General features: G+C 45.5%; 2 protein-coding genes and 1 long non-coding RNA gene across 3 annotated transcripts in view; 2 read left to right on the top strand and 1 right to left on the bottom strand.

Annotated features, from left to right (window-relative positions):
- LOC101480211 (GTPase IMAP family member 7-like) lies at positions 1-1857 on the top strand. The gene is made up of 2 exons (XM_014411325.4): positions 1-19; positions 694-1857. The coding sequence occupies exons 1-2, from the start codon at positions 1-3 to the stop codon at positions 1521-1523; spliced, it is 849 nt and encodes a 282-aa protein (XP_014266811.3). The 3' UTR covers positions 1524-1857.
- Positions 1858-8018: 6161 nt separating this feature from the next.
- LOC101480504 (dachshund homolog 2) overlaps positions 8019-18405 on the top strand; it is a 53218-nt gene continuing 42831 nt past the window's right edge. Inside the window, exon 1 of the mRNA XM_076889527.1 lies at positions 8019-8503. Coding sequence (XP_076745642.1) covers positions 8088-8503 — 416 coding nt within the window. The 5' untranslated portion in view covers positions 8019-8087. The remainder of the gene's footprint in view (positions 8504-18405) is intronic.
- LOC143420893 (uncharacterized) lies at positions 14403-15097 on the bottom strand. The gene is made up of 3 exons (XR_013100662.1): positions 14959-15097; positions 14684-14867; positions 14403-14597 (listed from the first exon to the last, which is right to left on the bottom strand). It is a non-coding gene; the product is annotated as an uncharacterized LOC143420893 (long non-coding RNA).

Genomic DNA, 18405 nt, shown 5'->3' with positions numbered 1-18405 from the left:
ATGGCCGGCTCGAAAGCTCGTAAGTACATCTACAAGTTTTATTCTGATTTACTGTTCAGACAAACTTTTTATAATAAAAGTCAGAAACTCCAGAGCTGCCTGTTTACCTGAGCTGTCAGTCTTTATTTCTGTGCCCTGTGTCTATATCTTATTTATCTGTTACTTTTTTAAATTTATGTTTATTTGTTTGAAACAACAAATCCTGAAACATGTGGTTCATGCAGTGGTAAGAACAGATTTGTTTTATGAACGTTTACAGCCAACAGCCACCAGAGCCTGCCAATCCACCCAGTCTTCACTTTGAATGGCATGGATGGACAGACAGACAGACAGACTTTATCAGTAAATCTGATTTCGGGGGATTTCGATGTGCGGAGTAATCCTGTTCTGCCAGTTTGGTTGCTGGTTCTCGTAAACTTCAGGGAATTTATGGTCAGCATTCTCGTCTTTGTTTTGATTGATGTGTGATTGTTTTGGATTGTTCAGATGTTTAGTCATGAGTCATTTCCTGTTTTATTTCAGTAATCAGTCTTTATGTAATGCTGTAAGTTTTACTTCCCCCATTCCTGGGTTTTCCTTCCTTGGTACTTCATCATCACCTATCCCTGATTCTGTATATGTAACTGTCCTAGTGTGACGAGCTGGTTGAGGGAGTCCCACTAATAACAGCAGTAATCTGTTTATCTTCTTCAGCAGTTGAACATGTTCCACACCTGAGGATGGTGCTTGTTGGGAGAACAGGAGTTGGGAAGAGTGCATCAGGAAACACCATCTTAGGAAGAAAAGCTTTTGAATCTAAAGCTGCCTTTTCTTCAGTGACAGCAGGGTGTCAGAAAATCACAGATCAGGTAGACTGTCAGATCCTGGATGTTGTTGATACTCCAGGACTGTTTGACACTGATAGACCTGAAGACGAGCTGAAGAGAGAGGTTGCCAGATGCATCTCCTTTGCTGCTCCTGGTCCTCATGTGTTCCTGATCGTGATCCAGATTAGCAGATTCACCAAAGAAGAACAAGAAACAGTGAAAATCCTGCAGAAGATCTTTGGAGAAGAAGCAGCAGGTTATACTATGGTGCTGTTCACACATGGAGATGATGTGGACAATGAAGCTAACATAGACACATTGATAAATAGCAGTCCGTCTCTGAGTGGCTTCATCCAACAGTGTGGAGGAAGATATCATGTTTTTAACAACAAAATCAAAGATCCCTCTCAGGTCAAAGAGCTGCTGGAGAAGATCAACATAATTGTTCAGAGACATGGAGGAAAATATTACACCAACGAGATGCTGCAGGAGGCTGAGAGAGCCGTCAGAGAAGAGCAGGAGCGACTTCTGAGAGAAAATATATCGATGGAAGAGCAGGAAGCAAGAAGGCGTGCAGAGAAAAAGAACAAGTTCCTGAAGGCGGTGGGGATCGGGGCGGGAGTGGGAAGTGTGTTTGGTCCACTGGGAGCAGCTCTGGGAGCGGCAGTGGGAGCTACAGCTATAGCCGTGAAAGACAAAGAGTGTGTTACTCAGTGAATTTGATCCTTTTTTCATCATCTTTGTGCTGGATGGACTTTACTACGAGGTTACCCACTGTGGGTTTGGAGATGATGGCATACTCACGTCACTTTATAAGAACCTTGAACTTAAACAAGTCCAGATGCTTTTCTTTCCAAGCTCCTTGGACGACCCCGACCTGGACCACCGAGAACCTTCACAGACCATCATGTTTACATTTCCATGGTCTGGTTTTGGTGAAGGACACAAACCTTCATGAACACACGGAGTCTCACTTTGTTCATTTCTTACTGTCAAAAACATGAAATTAGAAAAAAAATGGTTTATTTTGTTAACTACACTGGTCGACATCAAAGCCAAATATGTATGTGACTGGTTACTGTTTCCAAGATGTTTGATTTTAATCTTTAACTTTTCATCGGTTTACTTTGCTTCATATAATGTTTGACTTCAATTCAAACATCAGAAAAAGCAACATTGCATTAAAAATATTACTATGAAACATTAGTTCACACTAAAAAACAAATAAATAAAAAAATGTAATCTAGTTACCTCCCAGCCTGCCTGCAGGTCAACATGTGTGTAGCTGAGATATATACAGCTATATATATATATACAGTCTGCAAATATAATAAATCATTACTGTAGTTACCTTTGTTACAAAAACTAATGACATCGCTCTAACATTTACACAACACTGCCCTCATCAGGTCAGACTGGGAATGACAACCAACCAGTAAACTGTCATCAAAGACTTGAGCTGACACTGAGGTGTAGTTTATGTAGTTTACTGTCTGTAATTCACGTTTACCTGTTTGTGTTGATTCATTCAGGCCTGAATACAAATGCGCAGTAATCTGATTACCTCAGTCTGTCACTGACAGAGCTGTGCGTGTGTGTGCGTGTGTGTGTGTGTGTGTGTGTGCGTGTGTGTGTGTGTGTGTGTGTGTGTGCGCGCAGCGTTTGCTTTGAAGCGTGTTGAAAGAAGAACAAAGCGTTCCTCTGTTGCATCTTTCCCGGCGTCTCTTCTGTTCCTCACATTAACGAGAGCTGTGTGCTGATTGGACGGCTGTGATTAGCTGCCAAAGTGTTTAAAACGCTGAAAGAAACGTCGACAGGGAAACAACCTTGAACATTAGAAATGGTTTAGCGGAGTTTGGTCCAGACTGTTCTGAGAGGAAACAGGAAACATGAGGACACGAGGACACGATGACGGTCTGAGAGGCCTTCAGGGAGGAGGCAGCTGATGGAGGTGGCGACAGGTAAGACTGATCAGTCAGCTGACGGGTTGTTTAGGTGTGGAGGTGGTGGAGGTGTGGTTTTACTCTGTTAGTCTGTCACACGACTGTTTTTATCACGATATCTCAACCGAACGATGGATCTGACAGCTGCTGACTGACGGTCGCCATGCCAACACCTCTGAATCCAAGTGCAGCCATGTTTGAGGGGGAGGTCATGTGACCCTGCGGTAGAGCGGGACAAAAACAGGAAACATTTCTATTAAATGTCAGCTCTTCACTTTAACTCTGAACAGATCTACAAACCTCTGCAACAAATACCACGAACAGCAAAATCAGTTTTAAAGCTGGAAGATCCAAATCTGACCTGAAAACAAAGCTCTTCATGCTGTTTGTAGGTCAAACCCTTTCTTTGAAAAGTAAGCTGTCAGGTAGGTGGTACGTTTCCTCTTTCTACGTCTCCAGAAAGAATGTGACAACCAATCACAGCAGGCTGTCCCTGCCGCTGATCCAGTCTAGCATCAGTCACACAGAGCGAAGAGTAAAAAGTGTTTCATGCGTTTCAGATTCTTTGAGAGGTTTAAAATTGTCTTCAGACGATCGCCGACGAGCTTTGGTCAGAGCTGCAGGAAGCAGCCTGCTGGCATCACGCCGGCGCTCACAGAGTTAAAAACACTGACTGGGATCAGCGTGTGGCCGATGCAAAGATCAGACAGGTGCGATGCATCAGGTGTTCCCTGCTGACATTTAATCTCCTCTGAAAGGTTAATCTGAGGCTTTTAATTTGGCGCAGGGCTTTTAATGTGAAAATCGTCAGACAGATGGAGCTCCGTCAGGCTGCTGATTAAAACAACAGCAGTTTATTATCAGCGACTCATTAGAAACAGGAAATGATTATCAGAAACACACCGATCAATAAGTCTGACCTCAGGTATGAATAAACAACCAGAGCTGAAGTTTGGATTTATTAACAATAATCAGAAAACAAGAGAGAAAAATAAAGAAACAAAAGGTAAAACAAATAAATCTATCCAAACAATAAAATAATAAATACAAATTTATTTTAAAAACATTTCACAGGAAAATGAACAAATAAAAAAAAAACAGGCTTCAGGCTATGGCGTCTATCTGAACGGCAGTAAAGCCTTGAGCTCGACACACAACAGCTAAAGACACTTTCTGTTCGTACTCGCCCCAAAACAAGCTACTGCTCCAACCCAGCCAATCAGGATGCAGATTACAGAACACTGATCTAAACTGAAAACAACGAAAAGATGGACCAGACACTGAGAAGATGGAAGAAGCTAGCGCCCTGCGGACCGAGACGCATGTTCTGGCTGAACACTTCAACTGTGAGACGTTACAACATCCACCTTAGAAATAAAGGACAGAACTGGAGCGTTTCAGAGAGGCTCGCCTCAGCAGCCCCATCGAGTGGGACATAGGCTGCACGGCCAAAACATCCCAAACGGCCCAACACGAGCGATCATCAGGACGAGGCGAGGTGACGAGAGCGGCCGCGAAGCACCACAGATGCCATGTGATGATTTTCTCTGCGCTGACGAGAGAAACCGGGTGAAACAGCAGCTCCTGTGGACTGATCTCCCATCACGGCAGCCGGCACCTCCTCCACTCCATCAGAGGTGGAAGAATTCATACGAAAGACCCGGAAACAAAATGATGGATAAATTCATGTCCACTCTGGAAGTGATGAACAACCTCAGCTCAGAGAAAATAACACGCTGTAGTCGTAGCTGTGCAGGCATGACGCAGGCATGACGCAGGCATGACGCAGGCATGACGCAGGCATGACGCAGGCATGACGCAGGCATGACGCAGGCATGACGCAGGCATGTAATATTTAATTCCTGTAAATGTTCTTTGGCTTCTCAGTTAATATGGTCGCAGTGAGTTTAAAGCTTTGAATTAACAACAGGATGTTTTTTCTGCTCCTATACGATCAGTAGCCAAACAAGTTTCAGTGACAACAGGAGGGAATCTGTGACATTTCCACAGGTCGGGTCCTGGGTTGTGCTTTATAAGAGTTGAGTGTTTTAAATAGTCATTTTCGTTCCTACAGCTGAGACGAATGCAGTCAGTTTGTTTAAAGGGCACAAACTGAATGAAACGGCTCTCCTGGAGCGTGAGAGGCCTTAGGAAATGTATTAGACTATAGAGAGTAATGAAGAGACTCAAACAATGTCACCCAAAGGACGTCTTCATTCAAGACACACCCGTGTGGGAGTGAAATTGCTCGGAGAAGGACGAGGTTCAGGCTTTTTCTACCCACCTCTCATCACATGCTGATGGAGGTGGGGACATAAATCATGACCCATCTTAGACCCACAGGGAGCTTCATCATCATACAGCGCTCAGTGATGAACAAAGACTTCATTATGGTTCATTTATACGGCCCAACACAGGTGACCTCAGCTTTTATATGTTCCTCTATACTGCAGCTCTAACTGTACCTTAGATCCTGGGCTTGACAGATCATCAGGTTCAGACTATAACTATTCAGTTATACAACATTTCATGTCCGAACTGAGCCTAAAATGCAAGGAGACGAGAAATCCCAACACAGAGAGCACAGTCCTGTCGCTCAGCCACAGTCGCATAGATTGTTTCCTTATTTCAAACTCTCAACTCATCGATCTTTAGCATTCAGCCATCACTGCTGGGTACATAACCCAAATTCACTGATGACGGTTTCTACTTCACTAACTCTGAAGCTACAGCCTCAGCCAGAGGGGGGGCCTTTGAGGTAATTATACATGGACAGATGAGGGTTTACACAGAAAACAGATCAAATAAAACTGAGATGTTGGACTTGATGCTCAAATAACAGAAGTGGAACTAGAGATGAATTTGAATGACACTAAAGAAAAACAACAAAATCTATTAAAACGAAAAACATGATAAATTAAGTTCAGACAGCATCAGCCGAGCGTCGACAGACCTGCGGCGATCAGGGAGCGAGAGCAGGAAAACTTTGGTGCATCACAGTGAACGAGAGAGAAACAATAAATGAAATTAGAACCGCAGATGAAAACATCACAGATCCTCAGAGAACAAATGATCTCCTTATTCCTCACAACTAAGAGGAAGACCGAAGACCAGCTGGTGCCAGACCATAATAATGAGCTAGAGCTGGTGTTAACTGGGAGGAAGCCGAAGCAACAGCCTCTAATCGCCAACAATGAACAGCTGCCCGACGCGCCGCACAACATAAAGACTCACAACCATACACAACGTAAGAATCGTTAGACTCTATCAACGTCACTTCACTTTGTCGAGAAGCTGGGACTGAATCAGACTCTCTGTCATCAATGACTTAACTTTCAAATGTAATGCACAAATTAAAAACAGGAAATATTTTACCTTTGTAAAGCATTTAAAGACACAGTGTTGCGCCCCCTGTAGGATAAGTTAGTGGAACGCTACACTTTAAAAGAGCTACCTCCGTCTATGCGTGATGATAATGGTACTGCCCAAACCTGGGAAACCACCTACGAAATGTGAATCCTACCAATCCCACTAATACAGATCCCAAGTTCACAGTACTGGCAAACCGACTTGAAGGGGAGCTTCATCTCTCTGCACAACGTAAACATGCAGACATGGCTCTGCTTCAGCTGGACGCAGAACAAGCCTTTGACAGCGTCGAGCAGAGCTAGCTTTATGAAGCACTTCCTCAGTTCAGCTTTGGCACTTATTTTACGACTTAGGTTAAACTAATGTAACATAAACTGAGAGCCTCAGTTATACCAACAACATCTATACCCTTCAATCTAAGCAGAAGTACATGTAAAGGTAAATGATGAAAGGTACATACGTGTGAGTGAGCTTTATTTTGTAAGGGGGTAAAAAATCCACAGAAACAAGGCAAGGAAAAAACCTAAACTGGACATAAACTAACAAAACAAACCTGAAACCAAAAACAGAGCTGCAGGGAGACACGGAGGAAGCTACGCAGACAAACCAGCAACTAACAGAGGCAAACACAAGGCTTAAATACACAGAGGGATAACGAGGAACGAAACACAGAAGAACACAGCTGGGAGTGACTGACAAGATGAGAAAGGGGAAGCAAAACTCAATGCATTTACATAGGACACAGACTTTCAAAGTAAAACAGGAAACATAACAGACTTGACTAGGAGGGAACAGCAACCATGGAACACAAACAGAAACCAAAAGATTAGAAAAGATAAACAATGACAAAGTCAAAGTTCAATAATGATACAAAGACTCAAAACACTGGGTCACTGACACAGGACCAAACGCTGTCCCAGCTCTCGCCTTTCTGGGACAATAAGACCTGTGAAAGATTTGGGTTTTAAAATACAGTCTGCCACAGGTTTGTGCAAAGTTGCAGAACTATTTGAAACAGAAATTACATTAAACAAATTGGATTCTAATATTCAGACACGTGTGCTAAACACAGGGCCAAATGTTCAGGTAGCCAAAGGTTTTGGAAAGTTCTCGATGTACCTGCAGACATTACTAGTGTGCAGCTGATTCGACGTCCTACACTCCCCCCTGTGAGATGTGATGATTCATGTGCTGAGGTGTTTTTTTCTGTTCTCAAACTGATCTCCCTGTTGGAGCTCAGTCTTTGTTTTCCTCGTCTTTCCTCGTGTTGTGCATTTTCTATGGTTTCGGTTCCGGGTCGCTGCTCGTTGGGCGACCGGCCAGTGCTACCTAGCCTGACCGGTCTCCCCAATGTGATGTTTGTGTTTTGTATGTATGGTCGGCAGGGCATCTATCTTAATTGCTCCTTGGGGATAAATAGAGTTTTTTTGACTTGACTAAACCACAGATGTCCAACTCCAGGCCTCGAGGGCCGGCGTCCTGCAGGTTTTACATGTTTCCTTGATCCAACACAGCTGGTTTAAATGGCTAAACGACCTCCTCAACATGTCTTGAAGTTCTCCAGAGGCCTGGTAATAAACTAATTATGTCGAATTATGCGTGTGTGTGTGTGTGTGTGTGTGTGTGTGTGTCTACATACATGTATTATTTTTGTGAGCTTTGTTTAAAACATCAGTAAATGAATAAAAAAATAAAATAAATGTAAAAAGTCGAAAACAAAGTGAACGATAAACCTCAGACTCACCTGTCAATCATTCACCTGTCAGAATCACAGCCCCGAAGCCCCGCCCCTGGGAGCGCTGTCCTCAGCCAACGGTAGTCTTGTCCGTCTGTGGCGCCCGCGTGTGATTGGCTGGATCCTGATTGGCTGTTGGCGGCAGAGAGGAGGGGTGAGAGCGGAGTGGAGTCAGCGTGAGCGGCTGCTCGTGGACAGACGCGCGCGGGCGGCGGATTAAACAAGGGTTCGGACATGGCGGGCTCCTCCATCCGGACCTCCAGCCCTCACACCGACCCTCTGCTCCACTCCGACCCGCCTCACAGTGCTTCTGTCCCGGCCGGCCCCTCGCGGCTGCCCGGCGGCAGTGTCGCGCACGCGGACTGCCGGATGGTGGACGTGCACGGCGTGCAGGTGGCGTCGTTCACGGTGGACGGTGCGGAGCTGCTGTGCCTGCCGCAGGTGTTCCAGCTGTTCCTGAAGCACCTGGTGGGGGGGCTGCACACCGTGTACACCAAGCTGAAGCGCCTGCGCATCAGCCCCGTGGTCTGCACCGTGGAGCAGGTGCGCGTGCTGCGCGGGCTCGGAGCCATCCAGCCCGGAGTGAACCGCTGCAAGCTCATCAGCAGACCCGACTTCGAGACGCTGTACCGGGACTGCACCTGCGCCAGGTGAGCCGGGCCGGAGGGAGGAGGGGATCAGCTGGAGTTTAGTTTCCTTCATTGATTTGATTTGAGTAGTTTATTTGAGGTTTTCTGACACCGGAAACGATCAGCGTGTTTGATCAATAACTTTAAATAAAGTGAAAGCGTTTGAGCAGCTGAGCGCCTGATGAAATCAGCTGTTATTGATTGTTGATATTTTCTGTTGTTTGTATTCTGTATACCACCTTTTTAAACGGTAACTGTAACGGAATACAGTTACTCCTATGTTCTATTTTAAATACGCTGGTAAATGTACTCTGTTACACCCAGCACTGTTTGGCTGATCGATTAGCTTCAGCCAAACACGCCACTCTCAGAGCCAATCACAGTGATCGGGTCAATAATGATGATGACGATGATGTCATCAGCATGTGTGTGACATATGGACGAACATGCTACCAAAACAAGTTGAAGCACACACACACACACACACACACACACACACACCGTGGTCTTTCTGCTTGCATGAGGACCGTCATTACCATTAGGGCCCGGTGGGGTCTTGTCACGCTGAGCCTTAAGGGGAAGGTGGCTGTCATCTATATCCTGTTATGATATTATCGGTCTGTGGTTTATATGATGATTCCTGCAGGTCCAAAGACATCACTGTGCCCTGTACTTTTTAATCTTTAACACCCTCCACTCAGTGAATCTTTGGTCGCTGCTGTTCGTCCTGCGGTAGAACAAAGACACAAATTGATATGTTAGGGGAGTGTGTTTGTTTTTGTTTGGCAGGCTCGAAAACATTTGTAAATTAAAATTAGGATTGCCGCTTATGAAGAGATCCACCAGCATGAGGGGACAGAGGCCCCCATTAAACAGAAATTAACTCAGTCCCCACAAGAACACAAAGACAAGTTCACAGAAACACAAATCTTCTGAGTGCCAGTGTCTGCGTCGCATCCAGGTGTGTGTGTGTGAGTGTGTGTGTGTGTGTGTGTGTGTGTGCGTGTGTGTGTGTGTGTGTGTGTGCGTGTTTAATCACGTGAAGGTAGGTTTCTGAACGTGGATCAAAATGTTTTTTTAATTATTGGATTATGTAAATACCCCTCAACTAATTAAATTAACAAAGAGAAGCTCTGTGTGCATGTGAGTGTCCGCGCGCGCCATGTGCGCGCGTGTCTGTGCGTGTGCGCGCAGCGTGCGCGTGCGTATGTGTGTCTGTGTGTGTGTCCGTGCTTGCATGTGTGTGTATGTGTGTGTGCGTGCGCGTGCGTGTACATGTTGTATGGTGTTCATTGATGAGGATATTCATAGAAATACAGACTTTATCATTTGAGCAGCCGTTTCCTGACTGCAGTCATCACAGCTGGAACATCAGCCTGTAGCAGGACAGTGTTAATGTTTTTAGTCCTTTATTTATCCAGGTAAAAATCTCATTTTCAAGAGAGACCTGGCATCATGGCAACAAAAGTCAAAAATACATGTACCACATTAATACATAACATCTAAAAAAAATACAATATCCCGCACAAACATGTGAAAAATATACAGTAACAGATCAACTGAGTGCGACATTAAAAACAGTCACACTGAGTAAAACAGTGACATCACACATGCTCCATCAGTATGTATCATCATGTTGGACCTGCTTCACTCATGAATGTAAGAGTTAAAACAGGAAACAAAGCGTTTTTGCACTTTACTGCTCGTGTTTGAAGCTTTAGCTGACATGCACTCAGTGGGCGCTCGCAGGTCAAGTTTTTTTTTTTCAAAATTATTACTCCTGTTAAAGTAGGTCAGCTGTTCAAGAGTCTGATAGTAGTGAGGAAGAAGGAGCTGTTGAGTCTGGATGCTCTGGATTTCTCACTTCTTCTTTTTTTTTTTCCTGTCCCGTTTGGATCTTTAACCATCAGAATTGTTGTCTTGAGGCCAAGAAAGATGCCCAACGGATTTACTTTAGCAAGTGGATCATCATGGCCTTGCCATATTGGTCCATTTGATTGACCTTTATTATAATTATGTATTTATTTTATTTTCAGTTGTTACAGACGAGACAGACATGACTGGGGGATAGGACAGGGAGGGAGAAAGAAAGAAAGAAAGAAAGAAAGAAGGAAAGAAGGAAAGAAAGAAAGAAAGAAAGAAAGAAAGAAAGACACCTGGATAACCTGTCGAGAGAAGAAAAAAAACAGAAGAGAGAACAAACAACAAAAAAGAGCAACATAACAAACACAACACCATCACAATACACTAGCTAACAGTAGATACTAAATATTAAATGTTATTGTGCAGCACGCAAGATCAACAGCGCACAATGTGCTTTGAGGTAGCAGCCAAGAAAGGTGTACATATAAATGGCCCACCCTGTAGTTTGTGTCTGTGAACACCCGTGTGTACACCTGTCTGCACACCTGTGTGGATCAGCACGCTTGTATTCAAAAGGTTTCTCCATGTAACGATCTGCTTGGGAGTTTGGGGAGCCATAGCCCCGCCCCCCCAGGGTATGAAGTAGGTATGGAGGAGATCCAGGCCCCAGAGTACGAGAGCCCAAGGAGGACCATCGAAGGGGCAACCGTGCCACCCTCCTGGGAAGACCTGAGGAGAGCCCCAGACGAGAGGCCACCCAGCAGCCACGGAGCAGAGGCCAGAGGGGGTTGCAGTGACATGCCCACGGGCTCTGCCGGCAGCCATCTGTGCCAGAGAGGACCGAGCCCCAGGTCCAGAGGCCTGAGGGCACCCCACCCCCCGGAAAGAACCCAGCCGGGCCACAGGCGCCAGGCCCCGCCAAGCAGCCACCAGGAGTGAACCAGTACATACATGAGCACCCAGCCCTGGACACCAAGAACCACCAACGCACCGACGTATGAGGGCACCAGCCACCGTCAGGGAGTGTGGTGAGGGGAGACAGGCCTCCATACCTCAGAGAGCCTGAGATGTTCACAGAGAGGTGGCGTCTAAGACCCGACCTGACGTCTAGACACAGGCGAGCAGGCGCACGCATTCCCACCCCCATACACATATAAACAAATACTCAGCACTTGCCCGACATGAAGACAGACACAAATAGACACTGTACACACAATCATACTCCCCAAACATACTCTTTATCCCAGGTCCAGGTACCGCCCCCTTATCGGGCAGTAGCAGGGAGGCCCCGCATCCCAGACCCCAATCTGACGGCCGACACTCCTCACAGGGGTGAGTGGATTTCACACTTCTGAACCTTCACCCCGAGGGCAGATGGTAGATACTCTGCAGAGAGGGCAGCGGGGTCCTGGTGATCTTCTCCACAGTTGTTATCACTCTCTGCAGGCGTTTGCGGTCCGTAGCAGTAGTGCTGCCGTACCATGCAGCTGGTCAGTGTGCTCTCCACAGTGCAGCTGTACAACCTGCTGAGGATCTTGGCCGACATACCAAATTTCCTCAGCCTCCTCAGGAAATACAGCCGCTGCTGAGCCTTCTTGACCAGCTGTGTGGTGTTCAGTGTCCAGGTGAGATCCTCAGAGATGTAGACGCCCAGGTACCTAAAGCTGCTCACCCTCTCCACTTCAAGGCCCCGGATAAACAGCGGCTGGTGAGGCCTCCTCTTCTTCCTCGTGTCCACTATCATCTCCTTTATCTTATCAGTGTTGAGGGTGAGGTTGTTGTCCTCACACCATGATACCAGACCGGCCACCTCTCTCCTATAAGCCGCTTTGTCCCCTCCAGTGATGCGACCGATTGCTGGAGTGTCATCCGCGAACTTCAGTATGGTGTTGTCTTTGTTGGAGGCGACACAGTCAAGGGTGTACAGGGTGTAGCGGATGGGACTGAGGACGCATCCCTGTGGGACGCCAGTGTTTGTAATAATGCTGGCTGAAGTCCTGTTGTCAATCCTGACAGACTGGAGCCTGCCAGTCAAAAAGTCCTGTAGCCAGTCACAGAGGGTGGGGTGCAGGCCGAGTGTAGACAGCTTGTGAGAAACATGTAACAAACATGCATCTGTGGGTTGAGCATCAGAGTCGGGGCACATTGAGAAGACTCTTGCCTGGTGTTGTTTACTGGATGACTGAAGAAGCAACAGTTTGACTTAATGAGCAGGAACCTCAGCAGCATGTGGAAGAACCACAGATGTCCTCTGTTGCACTACCCAAAGTCCTCTCCTTCGGGTGGCGCTGTCACTTGGTGTTCACGCTCTCTGCGGTAGAGCATCACTTCCTGTTCCTGTTCCACCACACGGTGGTGTTTTTGAGTAGCTTATCTGCTTAGCAATTTAATTAAAAACTTTTAGATAACTTCTGTTTTCATAGTATAATCTTCACGTGCTTCATCCGAAGCACACTCTCTGCCAAGCTCTTTAAGTTTGTGCAGCTTCCCCGCTTGAAAGGGATTGATGCATCTACCACAGGTGTTTCACTGGATTTCACTCAATGACCAGGCGGATCTTTTGTTTTTCTTTTAATCTTCTTTTCGGCCGTAGTCAGCCATAGGTGAAAAATCTTTTAAATACAAACCAAAAAACCAAAATACAAACGTTTGTTATCACACCTCTGTGAATATTAACCAAACCAAACCTTTTTTAACACATCAATAGCAGTGCATAAGCTTTGCAGCACAATATTTACTTGAGTATTTTTAAATGCTCAAATTATGTAATTCACTCTAACGATTGTACATACTGCTTTCTATAAAAGTGCAAAATCAAATGACCAATCTGCATTAGAACTTAAACAGTAAACAATAGTATTCATGACCAGCTTCTCTTGCACTTAACCATATGCAAGCATTAACAGTCTTCCATATGCAGACCGACGATAAACAATGGTGCCGCTCGTAAACAGGCGACCAACCCACGGCACAATGCTAATGCTATGTAAGCTAGTGGCAGCCGCGATTCTTTAGCAACCCGCTTCAATCAGTTTTTGAACTTAGCCAGGAACCATTTCCTTACTGGCTGCCTCCCTGGATTTATAGATACATCAGCTCCACACAATATCCCTGCCGGTGACAACTTATTAGTCTCAATATGCGTACTCGTGTGTACTTGCATTCTCGTGTACTCATGATACGTCATCAGTTGGAGACCAAGTACTGTTCCACTTCGAAGTACGCATCAAGCCGAGAACGCGAAAAAATCCCGGATGTGTTCTCGCTCCGCCTGTTTTATCGAGCATGCATCGGTGGTGACTTGTGTGGACTGGTACAGCTAAATATCCCAGAATGCATTCCGTCCAAAACTCAAACGCGGCAATGGTGGAGGAGCGCGGCTAAAAACTTTTAAATATTTCTGGGTCACAAAATAAACTTTTAAGATATTTTCAGGCAAGAATGTAGCTGTGTAAGCTTCAAATATCTGCTCGGTTTATCAAGATATCACATATTTCTAAACGTGTAGACGTCTGTTAACCACCAGCCTGATAGCAAAGCGGGAGGTCAAGGATTACTAGAGCCCGGCGAGAGCAGCGGACTCCCGCACATCGTTTTCAACGATGTGCTCCCCGGGCGCCCAATGGCTGCCCACTGCTTCACTGAGTGAATGGGTTAAATGCAGAGAGGAATTTCCCCACGGGTATCAATAAAGTACACGTTCTTAGTAGGGGTGCAACGATATTCGTATCGATATTGAACCGTTCGATACAGTGCTTTCGGTTCGGTACGCATATGTATCGAACAATACAAAATTTGTAATTTATTTTATCAACTTTCCTTCTGACGATGCTGTCGGTGTTGAGCGCTCAGTGAATCTGCGTTCGACTACTCCGCCTAGGCTGCACTGTTGAGCGCAGATCCACTGAGCGCTCAACACAGACAGCATAGTCAGAAGGAAGAGCGCAGGGCAAGCTAGCGAGACAGAAGTTAAGCTCTCTGTCACGGCCGAGGCCGCTTCAAAAGGTGACAGGACTCAAATGCAGGACGCTGAACAGCACGTAAGTAGTTTTAGAGACGATGTTTAATTACTCAGTAAGTGTTCATAAACTGGAAAGTGAGGTTAACAAGTGCAAAGTGCCACAACTGAATCACAGGGGTCTTAAGCAGCCTGGGCTAAGTAAGCAATCTGGTCTTGGTCAGTGGGAACAGCAGTTCCGGGGATTGGGCTGGAGGGAGAGTCACACTGGGTCCAGGGAAAGGGTCAGGGTCACTGTAAATAGAGTACAGACGTTCAGGTATGGGTCAGGAGTAATATGGATAAGCTGTTCGTTCAGAATCCTCCTTCGTACTGCGTACTTGCCGCGGGTGGTCGGTGGTGACGTGGAGGGGTGAGTGGTCCGGGTGTGTGGTCTGAAACTCCTGGCGTGGAGGCAGAGAGGCAGGCAGGTGGTTCGGGTGAACAGCCTGTGGGACTGTCAGGTGGTCCAGTATCCGGGTTGGAGCTCTTCGGCAGAGATTAGTGTTTGGCAGCTTGGTGTGGCTATGAGAGAAACGCACAATGAGACAAACACACAATGAGACAAGGTAATTCACAAAGCAAGTGCGAAATCACGGTGGTGGCCTGCACTGACTAGGGTTAGCTGAGAATCTGGCGAAGAGAGGTTGAGTGCGCTGGCCTTATGAGTCCCCGGCTAAATTACCCACAGGTGTGAGCAATCAGCAGAACACTGAGGCCCCTCCCAGGGGTGGAGATGCCGGCTCGGAGGGAGACACACTGGCACACACCCGGACCATGACACTCTCCTTGCAACATGGCAAATTGAACCTCCCCCACCCTCATTCAGATCTGGCGTTTGGAATTATTTTGGTTTTCATGTGACGTATGACCCTGAGGGTAAGCGAGTCATGGACTAAAGTAAAACAGTATGTTGGATGTGCCACGCAATGCTCAATTACATGGGTGGGAACTAGTGTGTTAGCGCAGTTAGCTCGTTAACGTGTTGGCCGTCTAGCCCCATGCACGGGGCGATCCGCGGTAGCTCGTTAACGGAGATTTGCCGTGTTGTGGCGTTAAGGTCATTTCAATGAGATTAACCTGAAAGCACTAGTGGGAACACAACGAATATGACTGCACATTTACGCCGACATCATCCTAGTGCAAAGACAAAAACAACAAGCATGCTACTAACTTTACCCGAGTCATTTAGACAGCTGTTAGCACAGGATTCTCCTTATGGGGACCTGATATGTTTAATATGCTGCTGAGAATATAGCCCAGAAGAAGTATAGTTTTTATTTTGGAAAGAGACATTTCTCTGTAATAAACTCTCTTTTCCAAAGATGAGTGATTCCTCAATCAGATACAGGGCTCGCAAAATCGCTAGCCCGACGTCCTGGGGCTAGCGATTTTTCCAGTCGGGCTACCAAAGTCTATCTCTGCCCTGCCCGTCGGGCTATTGTAGGGAGGAAAAATATATGTCAATGCTTTTGCATTCTTTCAGAAATGTAGCTGGGTAATTATGTCATTGGCATCGGTGAGCCACTGTCAATATGTGACATATTGAAATCGCGTTTGAATTTGCGCTTGTTTTTTGCTTTCACTTTGCAATCGGGCGAACTGTGTATAGAGAGCGACAGCACTGATCTGTGAGTGATGATAATTTGTGCACCAATTCCTCTGACGTCTTATTAATCGTTAGCTTACTATGCAAACATGACAAGTGAAATCTCCCGCAGCTTAAACATGTGAGAGGTTGATCGCGCAGAGAATCGCTGAGCTTATGTGAGTCCGTGTGTAAAAGCAGCAGGATATATATTTGACTACGATGACCTGGATGACTGAGAACCTTCACAGACAGATATATATTTTAGTTCTGCTGAGCCAAATAAGACAGGTCAGGGTGAAGAAGTGACAGCCAAAGAAAAGCTTACCACAAAACGGAGAAGTTATGACAAATCAGACTATAAGGCAAAAAGAAAGTGCAGCTTTATGGTTTCATGGACAAAAGAATTTCTGTGGCTGCAATATGACGAGCTAAATAACCAGGGCTGCACATAAGTGGTCCGCAGGTGCGCATTCGCTGTCAAAATAAAAAACATGCACAAGGGTTAGGGTTAAATTTAAAAACTGTACTTTTGAGTTAAAATATATATTTATAATTTTAATAAATGACAAATTAAAAAGGCATGAACATTTTTTTTTGTATCGAAAAAATATCGAACCGTGACACCAAAGTATCGAACCGAACCGAACCGTGAATTTTGTGTATCGTTGCACCCCTAGTTCTTAGATAACATCGAAATGTTAATGTTTGGTTTATTTCAGTGTTTTATTTGTTCCTGAGTAAATTGGTTTGGCTGAGATATTTTTCAATTCAGGAGGAAACATTTTCAAACTAAACCTATCAGCATGTTAATACGTGGAGATTCTGAAGGCTGCTTCAAAATGATCAGATTATATTTCAAATATTTGTTCAGTTCTCTTCCAAACCCCAGCAGCTGTCTATTGTAATTTTTGAGTGTCCACTAAAATAAAAATAAAAGCATTCTAAAATCTCACCTGTTTCGCTGTGATTAAAGTTAAGCTTCATAACATATTACTCACAGTTAAATTAAGAGGGGACGGCAGTAAAAACTCCGGACCTGTGACATCATCAAATACGCTGGTGTTCCAATTGTACAAATCGCGAGTCCGTGCTCGCGTTCTCGGCAAGTCCGGACTCGCCGAGAACGCGAGTATGGAGTTGCGTACATAGGATTGAGAAAGGGCCATTGAAAGAATTATACTGGGTTAGTGGCAATTTCCTGTTGTTCCCTAGTTCGCCTTCTTTTTCTTCCCGGACAGAAAAACAGACACAACATTAGTTCCACCCAGCTTGCCCTCCAGCCTGTCACTTTTACTTCTTTGTCTCAGGACTCTCCACCTCCTAAACTCGGTTTGACTTGACACTCTCCGTGTACTCACTACCTAATTTATAGCCAAAGTATTCACTCACTGTGTCTTTACTGTTTCTCTATCTTAGCTTTGCCGACTCGCTAGCAGCATGGCCTCTTCACCTGTCCCTCCTGCACTTTCCTGCTCATTGTGTCAGATGTTTAGTTACTCCTCAGCCTCCTTTAGCAGTAATGATACTTGTAACAAATGTTGCAAATGGAGGCCAGGAGGGCAGCTGGGGAAAGAGGGCGGCTGGGTGACGGTGAGGAGGAAGCATAGTCTTAAACAGAAGCCCCAGGTGCACCACCAACCTGTTCATGTGTCTAACCGGTTTTCCCCACTCGGCGACACACCCGCCGGGGGTCAAACTCTGGTAATTGCCGATTCTGTTCTCAGACATGTGTCCTGCTGCAACAACAGCACTACCACAGTTTCCCCAGAAACTGCACTGTCTACTGATCATCATCATCAGTATTATAATTATCATTATTATTGTTATTCAGGTAATGCTCACCTTCTGGGACATGTGTGTGTCAAACATGGAGACAGGAAGGGTTTGTTTCATTGGCATTAGAAGGATCTGTTTCACACCTGTGCAGGTTGGATCTTTGTGCTCTGTGTTAGCATCCTCCTGATGCATCACTCAAGAACTTAAGACAGGACGGCCTGAATTGATGGTGCCTGTTCCAGATGTTAGTAGTTAGGGCTGGGCGATATGGCCTAAAATCCATATCGCAATATAATTTGAAGCATGTGCGGTAACGATATATATCACGATATGTTCTTTTCTTCTGTATAACGTATTTTCCACACTTAAAATCCTTTAATTTTCTCAAAAATTGAGAGTGTGCCTCATGTATGAATTCTGGTTGTGCTTACTGACCTCGAACCGATTTTGACTGCAGAAATCTGTTAAAAATGTTTTAGTACAACTTTGGTAAGCCGCGCTGCTTGATGGATTGTCAGAGCATTACGGCGGCTGTGGTGAGGAGCTTCACGGAGTAATCTGGGTCCAAAACGCCGTCCACTTCAGGTCCCAAAGTCAAACGAACACTGAGAGTTAAAAACGGTCTGAATTCTTTCATCTTTAATTAAATCATCAGCGTTGCTGCTTTACCAGGTGTAACAATTAAGTTTAACATCC

This window comes from Maylandia zebra, linkage group LG10, assembly GCF_041146795.1.
Source record: "Maylandia zebra isolate NMK-2024a linkage group LG10, Mzebra_GT3a, whole genome shotgun sequence".
NCBI classification, from domain to species: domain Eukaryota; kingdom Metazoa; phylum Chordata; class Actinopteri; order Cichliformes; family Cichlidae; genus Maylandia; species Maylandia zebra.
This window is presented reverse-complemented; position numbering and strand designations above follow the sequence as displayed.